This window comes from Nomia melanderi, chromosome 2 (genome assembly GCF_051020985.1).
Source record: "Nomia melanderi isolate GNS246 chromosome 2, iyNomMela1, whole genome shotgun sequence".
In the NCBI taxonomy this organism is placed as follows: domain Eukaryota; kingdom Metazoa; phylum Arthropoda; class Insecta; order Hymenoptera; family Halictidae; genus Nomia; species Nomia melanderi.
In genome coordinates, this window is record NC_135000.1 from 20,451,237 (window position 1) to 20,461,366 (window position 10,130).

Consider the following 10,130-nt stretch of genomic DNA (forward strand, 5'->3'; position numbering starts at 1 on the left):
GCTACAGAAGTCTATATCACTGACGAGAAATATGAGGAGCATGAGACTGGATATGCAATGTAAATTTTTATCTCATGGCCGAAGGGTTACGCGACTTCCTTACTATTCTCGTGTCAATGACTTTAATCGTGCCATTTACAACCTTATCAACAGGGTACAAATAAATACGACTTGTACATATTTAAGGTACGTATGTACAGACTCTCTATGTACAAAAAATTCACTATTTGATCATCTTTGATCATTTTGCTTGATGTAATTTCCTTATTGACCATTCGCTAGACGTAGAAGATAGAGCAAAACCTCTGATTCTCTATACAGTCGGTAATTCAGAACATATGACACCGTGTCCCATAAGCTTGCAAGTCTATCCTGTACTTCGTCTTTGATTCAGGTAAATAGGAACATAATTATGATAGAATCATAAACAAAAAATTACTTTGCATGGAACGTCTGTATCAATTGCAACCCTATGATTCAAGTCTATCCAATGAACAATAGATACACAAATATTTTTTGGTTGGCACGCATTCTTTTTCAAGCTTTGCAGAATTTGACATCAGCACCCATCAAATTTGGCAGCCTTGAATACTCTGTCACCGCATGAACCACACTTGCTTTGTTTCCTAACCGTAAAAACGTGTGTTATATTAGTCAAAATAATACTTTACTAACAACATAATCGGAACATAAAATTTAAGAAACTATCTGTATTAAAATGGCTGAAGCAATGCGTCAAACTGTGGCTGGTATGTTGAAAGGCATCGAGAGGTATGTACTTTTGATATGTCAAATCTGAATCGTATTCATTTGCTGTTTTGGAGTATGTATAAATATAATAATAAATTAAGTTTATGGTTACTCGTATATTTTTTACAAATAATGTAAACCCTATTTTCACTTAATTATTTTTTATTATCTGTATAGTATACTAGGTAAGGTAGTTACTACAATACGACTATAAATTTGTTTATTATTTCAAAAAATAAAAAATTAACAGTTGAATTTTTGCATTAAATAGGATGGAGGCACTAAATTCTTATATACATTCTGAGTTTCATACATTCATATATATAAGAAATATGTGTCTGTTAGTTATGATTATTTTGTTTTATTACCTAAAACAAATACAATTTCAGGTATAATCCAGATCATTTAGCAACTCTTGAAAAATATGTTGAAATACAATCCAGAGAAAATGCATATGACTTAGAAGCTAATTTAGCAGTTTTAAAGCTTTATCAATTGAATCCTCATAGATTCAACATGGATATTACTTGTCAGATATTGTTAAAAGCTCTGACAAATCTTCCACATACTGATTTCGTTCTTTGCAAATGTCTTCTCAGTGAAAGAATTGTAAGTTATTTATTTATAAATATATTTTTTATACTTTCATAAATAGCTGCCACTATTATTCATATGATAAATATTTAATAAATACAACCTTTTTAAATGAAGAAGTATAATAATTGACATGTAACTTAATTTGTCTTATAATGCACACATATTTAAAATACATGTTACGTTTGACTTTTTTAAGAAATTAATTAATATCTATTACAAATCAGTCTCTACTTTTAAAATTATTTTATATATGAAAAGTTCAAAGTATTTATATGTCTTTTAAATAAATATCTTGTTAAATATTATATTTATTATTAATAAAATTAATAAATTAATTATTTTTATAGATGCAAGAAAGCCCCATTAATGAAATTATGTACTTAGGAGATATTTTAGAACAGTGCGACTTTCAGCACTTTTGGGATAGAGTTCTTTCAATGGCTGATCTTTGTGACAAAATTGTAGGATTCCAAGATTCAGTAAGAAAATTTGTTTGTCATGTAGTGGGAATAACATTTCAAACAATAGAAAAAAGTCTTCTGGCACAACTACTTGGCGGTGTTGATGGTAATATTTGTTTGTGTGAAAAATGGAAATATTATAAATTAGCACTTTTGTTACATAAATGTAATTTCAGATAATACTCTGAAACACTGGGTAAAAAAATATGGATGGAAGGAAGAGAGTAAAACGATTATCTTTATCGCAAATCAAGACGAAAATATAAAAACAAAAAATATTACAGAAAAAATAGATTTTGAGAATGTTGCTGGCTTAATGGCTGCTTGTCTTTAAAATCTATTTGTGAAATAAACGATTTTTTTGTACATAAAACAAAATAAACTTTCGAATCTAAAACTGTTTTGACCCTTATTCCCCTTTCATAACACTGTACTACATTTACTGTATAATTCCATGATACACATAAATATCATTAAAAAAAACTGTGTATTAAGATAATTTTGCACAGTTTAAATGCAAATAAATTTTGCCGATATCTATAAACAATAGAGCAACTAAAATTAAAGACTATACATATTGAAACAATGCACCATGTACCCTAAAGACGCGTATTTATAATAAAAATTTCGTATCAGTATATTAAAAAATTCTTCTAGATTCGCATATTTGCAAGTATTGTTAAAATATTATCATTAATTGTAATTGTTAATACTCAATTCAATTATATTAACCTTTTAGGTACGGCGTCGCGCTCGTCCGCAAGTGGGTACCCCTGGGACGGCGAGTCTGGCCGCGGATGGCACAAAAACCGTTCATGATGATTTCCACTATGACATTACTTGAGAACAGAGTTCTAAACGAATAAATTATAATTTCTTTATATATTTTCCAAATTGGTGCTATCCATGAAAACCACTATAGTAACGCTCCGTAAAAATAGAGTCTCAGCGGAAGGCCACTATAGTGGCGTACCGTTCCAATTGATGCTATCCGCGGAAGCCACTATAGTGGCGTATCGTATCTAAAAGGTTAACACTAAACTCATAATTTTTACACTGTATGCAGACTTACTTAATTTTATGGAATGATTTGAAAATTAATGCTTCACAATACATTGATCTAGTTCATTGATCTAATTCATTTTGTATTATTATGATTAATATCATGTAATAAAAACATAATAATATAACATTGAAATAAGATACTAATAATATATAACATTTATAAAAACTGTTACTTCACAAAATGACGTTTTCCATTATTTTATATTAGCATCACTCAAAAGATTATAAAATTCAATAAGACATTCAATTTCAAGCAATAAAAAGATATCTTTAAGTGTATTATATAAAATATTTCAATGTATTATGAATTGCACCTTGTACGCATTAAATAACAGATAATTATTGACTACTGCAATAACAACCTAAAAAAATACTTCATGGCATAGAAAGCCATGAAAAAAGCAGTCATTACTCAAGAATTAATTATATGTGTGCTTATACTTCATAATCGATCAGGTACGCATCTTTTCTAAAAGTATATCTTGGTGCGTTTTGGCAAGGTAGCATCCACAGGATTGGATGACTCTTACCACAAACCTGAGACAATAACAAAAAAGTACGCGAGCTGTTTCTTTTATAATGATGACTGCTTTGCACACGTTCCATCGAGTTTTCTTCTCCCAGAATACCTAGAAATTGGTCTACCAGTACTGCGATGACAAACATGCCAAACAATGCTGATTCCAACACCAATATAACACAGTGTAAGCTGCAGAAAAAATCCTCATTAAAATCAGTGTTTTGTTAGTGACCTATTCTATATTCATACTAAGGGTAACAATTTTTTAAACATATATCTATATATATGTATATATATATAAATTTTTCATAAAAAAATATTGCAATGTATATTCGGTTAAAAGTAGAAAGCATGTTTGGAAAATTATTTATATAATTTTTAGATAATATTTGTATAAAACACGTACATGCGTGTCTGTTTGACAGCGATATCATTACTGCACCGAGAACATTCTAAAACCCACGATGTGATCACCAAACCTAGTGCATAGATGGCCAACATTCCAACATAGATCAGAAACTGGATAAAGTATTTTTGATTTCTTTCTCCCACACAGTTGTTTATCCTTTGTACAATATTATGAATAGTCCAATATTACATATATTAAAAATAATGTACACTTAACATATGTATATGGAATGAATTAAAAAAAAAACTGAGCAATCGTAAATTTTAAATAAAAAAAAAACAACAGAAGAGGTACACTAATTAGAAATGATCTCTTTTGGCCTAATAGTTCTTAAATCATTTACAAATTTATTTTTCTAATAAAAAATGATGTTCTTCAGGTGCATTGTTTAGACCTAAGCGAAAATGATCTTGTCCGCTAAACATACTATGAATAAACCAATTATTGCTAATTCTTAAAACTTATAGAAATAGTAAACATTCAATGGATAATAAATATTAAAATTCCAAAATGAAGAAAATTCCTTTATTGAACCAAAGGAATGTCACAAAATATAAAAAATTAGAAAAAATTATAAGCTAGATGATGATCTATAAAAAATAATTATTAACATAATTAATATTTTAAAATATTATATCATTTATGGCATACCAGGGACAATGATGATCCATTCTTCTAACGCATCGTTTACAAATTCTACAATGATGAGCTTTAGGAGGTCTATAAGTTTCACACCTAGTACACACAGTCCAATTGTCTCTTTCGTCGCATTCAATTTTTGCCTCTGAGTTATCTGTATGAATATCAGAAAAATCCATGCGACTTTGCGGTAATGGTACAATACCAGGATCACTGCAGACTGCCTTCAAGTGTGACATTATCAATAACAATACAACAGTGTTGAAAGCCACTACATGAAAGGGGCCCCATAAACTGTGTACAAGTATAGAAAAAAGATACATTAATTAAAAATTATCGTACTGTCAGAAATACGTTTTCTTAACATCATCTATAATTATTTTAAAAATACAACAAATAAGATGATAGTGAGTTTCTTTGAATGTATTTCATTATGTTAAATATAAAGCAAAAAAATAAAAAAAATGCATAGTCATGTAAGTATAATAAATATGTATGAGGTATCATGTAAGGAAACTACTTTAAGTATATATAAATATAAATAAATATAAATAAATATAAATAAATATAAATAAATAAATTATATAAATCCATACCTGTCTTGTAAACTGTGTAAGATAACCCAACGTACAACGACGTAATCTGCATAAAACACAGCAACATAGGTCACTATTATGCATACAATGCCGCAGGGGTCTTTTACGAACATTTTTATTTATTCCATACTCCTTATTAACAAATATGTCACCTATCATAACAGATCAGAACGATTTCATGTAATTTCGTTCTCCATCGAATTTATTTTATACGAATTCTCGATTTTTATGATTTCCATTTAATATTAAATCAATTTATTTTCCAATTGCACTGAAATATCAAATTTTGGTACATTTACAGTAAAAAAAAACTGTTATTTTTATTAGTAAATAATGTTAAACCATTGATACCAATGTCGAATTTTTTTTACCGATACTGATCACTATTGACTAACCTAATCTGACCACCATCATATTGCTGTAATGATAGACCACGTGATGTTCATAGCATTCAAATCAAGCGCTTTTTCTTATAATTGAATTCGTATATTCCCACAATCTTCAAATAATTAAATATCAATTAATTTTGAAATACCTTCTTCAGTTTTGTAATGTGAACTGTAATTATAATTGTTAAGGTGGTGGAATTATGATAGTATTGTTCACAATAACACTACAGGAAAAACGTAATCTTATAAAATCATAGTTTGTTATTCAATATAATGAATAATTATTCAGGAAATGTATGTATGTGGCTTAGAATCAGCTTTATGTAATATACAGTAGTACGTAATTAAACGAAAAACTTTATTTACAGAACTACTCGCAAATAAAAGTAATAGCAATAATAATAATAATTAATTAATTAATTAATAATAATCGAATCATTGCGAATCGACTAACTATAATTATAACAAGTGAAAGAAAGGGAGAGTAAGAGACAGAAAGAGAGGAAGAAAATAATGACAGTTGGCTACATCATTGACTGTGATGGTGTAACAGTGGCAACAGCAGCTGAATAGACTTCAATAGTAGTAGTTAACGGTAGCTGTAGCAATAACTTGTATTTTCGACTTAATTCTCATGTACAGACTGAAGTTCTTGAATTTGTTTAATTAGGTACGCCTTCTCGTCGTTAAATTGCTCGTCTTCGGAACGATCAGTATGGAAGCGCGTTAGGAATTCGATTAGCTTCTCCTGGTTGCGCAGTAAAATGTCTAGAATCGGTTTTGGCTTGTTTGGATTCGCCACGAACACCTATGTAATTACGAATACAAATTAAAATGTAAATCTGAAGATAATTTTGATTATTTCTGGAACCTAACAGTCTTAAATACACTATAATAATGTACTGTTCTGTAAAGTAAGTATCAAGCATTAAAAACATCAGAAAGTTCTGTTTCTTTTTGGAAACCCTATACTATGTGATGGTTCTTCAATGGTTTTCTTTAATGTTCTTAACTAATGTTTTCAAATACAACTGAAACTAATTATTATAAAGTTCAGAGAACATTTCAGTAAACCTAATACATTGAATTCATAAAATTAGTCTTAAAACAAGCCAATTATAGAAAATACGAGTATTTTATAAATATTCGAATATACCTTAAAAACATGAAACGCTTCAAACTGTATATTACGTGATTTCTCTTTGAGCATATTCATCATTAACTTCAGATTATCAGGATTCGAAATATATCGTGTCATTACCTGAAATTTAAAAACTATAAATATTGAACTGTTCTTAAATGTATAAACGCGTACATATTTTTAAGTGAACTAATTAAAATTGTACATACGGTAAAATTATGTCTATCAAGTAAGAGTTCCCCTAGCAGTTTCAAACTCTGTCGTCGCGTTACATAGTTTTCCGAATTCAATAACCTTTGATAATGAGAGAAAACTTTATCGTAATTTATTTCTAAAAATTCAGCGCTCAGTATTTTATGCCTGGTAAGTAATTCCTAAAAACCAACGTACCGGATGCACCAACAGTATTGCTTTACTTTAAGTACGATATATCATGCGCTTATCATCGCTTACTTTGAATGTAGAAAATGCGTCGGAAGCTATGTCGAAAGTTGACACTTCAACATATCTGAAAAAATTGTAAAAGTCGTCCGAATAGATCATTATTTTAGCCAAAGCTTCATATCTCGCACATTCTCTCAACATAGTGCCACAATTTAAGGCGATATCTTGGTGTTCATATCTAGAATTAATTTAATATTTTTAATCTTAATTTATTTTAAAATAGAACTAACATCTTATTTTTATTTTCACACTTACCCAGACATAAGAGTAAATAATATTTCTGGTTTAGTGCATATATATTCCACAGTTGGAGATCTTGTTCCAATTTGTCTTCGTAATATATTGTTAAACACTTGTGCAACATCTTTCTTTCCCTATTAAATGTTATATTGTAAAAAATAAGTATTAGAAAAGACATTATGTAAGATATTCTCAATATGCTATCACATTAACTGTTGTCAAATTAATTTTATTTAGTATTTTATTTAATTCTACAATTTTTCCCATCTTAGACAGGTATCAATAATTTTTGTTATTGAGTTTTTGATTATTTAAAAAAATGAAAATCTATCATTTTTTAAATGAAAAGTTCCTTTCCTCAAATAATATTTTATCACACATGAAACCGCTGGTTTTTCTTTAACATTTAAACTGTAAATTAAACAGTTATATTATGGACTGAACGAGATTCTAGAATGAAATAGAAAATATGTCAAATACAGATAATAAATATGGAATACAAAAAAGTAATTACAATTTAAATACTAAAACCAATTATGTACATATGTACATTCGTACAATACTTATATATATATATATATATAAGATCTAGATTATGATCTAGAGACATTTATATATATTGTTGCAGTGCTGTCCAAATCAATTTTAACATACCTCAAAATCTATACGACTAAGATTCTGCACAAGTAGAAGCAACAAATTACTATTATATAATTCGTGTGCCAATTGGGCAACGACAATATCTGCTTGAGGCTCTGTTTCAGCTGTTCCATACAGCATATTTTTTATATGTACCAAATTTTTACTGACATCCTCTTGAGCCTAAAAATTAACATACTACGTCATAGAAACCAAAAACCAACTTTGAAACGTACCTTTTCTACCTTCTTATCACCACGCTCCAATGCATTTACTGCCTCTTTTAGAGCTTTCACAACCTCCGCCGGACTCTTTTGAGACTTTCCGAACAGAGGCATGTTTTTCACAATGTACAGACCTTGTGGAGCATGTGGACATAACAAAGAATATGTTAGATGCCTTAATTGAATATATTTTATGTACAAATTGCATTGGACAAAATTAAATTTTTGTTATATGATAATAATTGATTATCGTTTACTGCACAAGTCCTAAATATTACAAAGTAAATAAATACATTTTTATTAATGATATAAGTGAATATATGAAATAAAGTTATTTAAATAAAACTTGTATTAAGAAATTACGTGATTTAGTCTATCACTGCTCCAAATTCTGAGTTAAAAAAGGTCATAGGTAAAATTTCTTGTATTCCATAAATATGGCATCCTTGATTTCATATACATCCTTGTGACATTTTTAAAAAAGTATAAACATATTTTTCACATCCTATTAAGTATATGGTCAATGATGCTAAACAGGTTCCTTCAGGTTATATCTGTACAAGTAAATGTCAAATTCGTTGTAGACTACAATCTACCGCTATCAAACATTATTTTATACATATTAATTTATGGTTTCTGTCCTTTAAGAAGGATACATTAACTTTAACCTAAAAATTTCAATTCTCGCAGAGTCGCAGTCGACAAATTGCAAAATGATAAAAAAAATTAAAAATGAATGAACCAAGTAATACTGCAAGAAATACGCCGAACGAAATAGTTGCAACAAAAATGGAGGTCGTGTATTGAGTCGATGAACGACACAATGACGATAGAGAGAATCAGGCGGAAGAAAAAATGAAATTAGCAAAACAATAAGAGATTCATACGTTTTTACGAGAATGATGAATAATAGAAAATGATAATCGAAAGAGTCGAAGAAATTGAAGGATGTTAAGAATTGTAACTTGCTAGGCTGCGAGTTTGTCGAAGATGGTAATAAACGTTTAACCTGTGTGTTTCAATCACCTCGCGAGCCTTAAAATAATCTTACCATTCAGTCAGACCCTGAACGAACCCTCAACCTCAGTTCGAGGTATCCTATTCGATTCTTTTAAAAGCGCACATATAAGGCAACTACTTTTCAATTTAGTATACCGTATTAAAAGCACAATTTATACGATTATGACAACTCTGTCGATACCAGATTCCAATTATACGCAATGCTATAAAGCTTTTTTTAAAGAACGCCACGAATAAATTATTTATCTTTAAAAACTTTTAACTAATTGCACGATTCTGTGACGTCTCTTATCAAAATTCTTTTACGACTAACGCCGACTGTGCAAAAACATTATTGGTTTTGACTGTCTAGAAATTTTCCTCTGGGCCAATCGAAAAGCTTTGAAAATAAAATCGCAATTCAATTTACTTGGTTACAACGTATAACTTTTTATTTCAAACAAGCAATTTCTATTCGATTTTCTATTTATACAGAGATAAATTATTTTTTCAAAACGATGTGTTATCAAAATATTTAGATTCTAGTAGTTTTAAGAAACTTTCCTCTAACGTTATTTTGCACTATATTGCTCTTCTGAATGCCTAAAAACATCAAGAATATCCTTAAGGCTATTTCTATATTCAGTACATCTATGGGGATATTATCGACATAACAGTTCTCTTCCACATAGTACCTATGTAACTAAGTATTTATATGTCAGAGGTGTCGAACTGACTCCCCTTATGCTAGTGACTCTCGATCAGCATTCTCTCACTACCTCTACTCTGAGAGCTACCCAAGATTGTGTATAGAGCAACTCTATGTAGCGTTCAACAAACAGGTAAAAGTAAATATGGAGAGAATAACTCTTCGCAAAGGGAAAGTTCCTAGAGAGCTCGCAAATTCTCGGTTCGCCACCCCTGATTTATTCCTTGAAGATACTAGAATGAGGCCGAGTAGTATTTTTTTTCGCCCAACCTCAGCGTGAGGTGTCGCTTTGATTGTCCGGGGAATTA

At 29.6% G+C, this 10,130-nt stretch overlaps 3 protein-coding genes across 12 annotated transcripts; 1 reads left to right on the forward strand and 2 right to left on the reverse strand.

The window, feature by feature from the left end:
* Positions 1-52: 52 nt before the first annotated feature.
* Positions 53-2,142, forward strand: eIF3k (eukaryotic translation initiation factor 3 subunit K). The gene is made up of 6 exons (XM_031981586.2): positions 53-186; positions 283-394; positions 543-771; positions 1,140-1,359; positions 1,695-1,914; positions 1,985-2,142. The coding sequence occupies exons 3-6, from the start codon at positions 719-721 to the stop codon at positions 2,140-2,142; spliced, it is 651 nt and encodes a 216-aa protein (XP_031837446.1). The 5' UTR covers positions 53-186; positions 283-394; positions 543-718.
* Positions 2,143-2,362: 220 nt separating this feature from the next.
* On the reverse strand, positions 2,363-5,448 carry Dnz1 (DNZDHHC/NEW1 zinc finger protein 11). Of its 3 annotated transcripts, XM_031981583.2 has the most exons (5): positions 5,389-5,448; positions 5,038-5,308; positions 4,454-4,735; positions 3,800-3,958; positions 2,363-3,582 (listed from the first exon to the last, which is right to left on the reverse strand). In XM_031981583.2, exons 2-5 carry the CDS (start codon positions 5,148-5,150, stop codon positions 3,309-3,311), a joined length of 828 nt encoding a protein of 275 aa, XP_031837443.2. In that variant the 5' UTR covers positions 5,151-5,308; positions 5,389-5,448; the 3' UTR covers positions 2,363-3,308. The 3 variants fall into 3 exon arrangements, with proteins under 3 accessions (XP_031837443.2, XP_031837445.2, XP_031837444.2); XM_031981585.2 differs by having other exon boundaries at positions 5,038-5,426; XM_031981584.2 differs by lacking the exon at positions 3,800-3,958 and having other exon boundaries at positions 5,038-5,426.
* Positions 5,449-5,760: 312 nt separating this feature from the next.
* Mo25 (calcium binding protein Mo25) lies at positions 5,761-9,467 on the reverse strand. 8 transcript variants are annotated; one of them, XM_031981576.2, is made up of 9 exons: positions 9,166-9,467; positions 8,478-8,668; positions 8,127-8,248; positions 7,906-8,073; positions 7,267-7,385; positions 7,021-7,189; positions 6,777-6,941; positions 6,583-6,687; positions 5,761-6,234 (listed from the first exon to the last, which is right to left on the reverse strand). In XM_031981576.2, the coding sequence occupies exons 3-9, from the start codon at positions 8,226-8,228 to the stop codon at positions 6,052-6,054; spliced, it is 1,011 nt and encodes a 336-aa protein (XP_031837436.1). In that variant the 5' UTR covers positions 8,229-8,248; positions 8,478-8,668; positions 9,166-9,467; the 3' UTR covers positions 5,761-6,051. The 8 variants fall into 8 exon arrangements, with proteins under 8 accessions (XP_031837436.1, XP_031837435.1, XP_031837439.1 ...); XM_031981575.2 differs by having other exon boundaries at positions 8,127-8,381; XM_031981579.2 differs by lacking the exon at positions 9,166-9,467 and adding an exon at positions 9,124-9,149 and having other exon boundaries at positions 8,127-8,381.
* Positions 9,468-10,130: the final 663 nt, after the last annotated feature.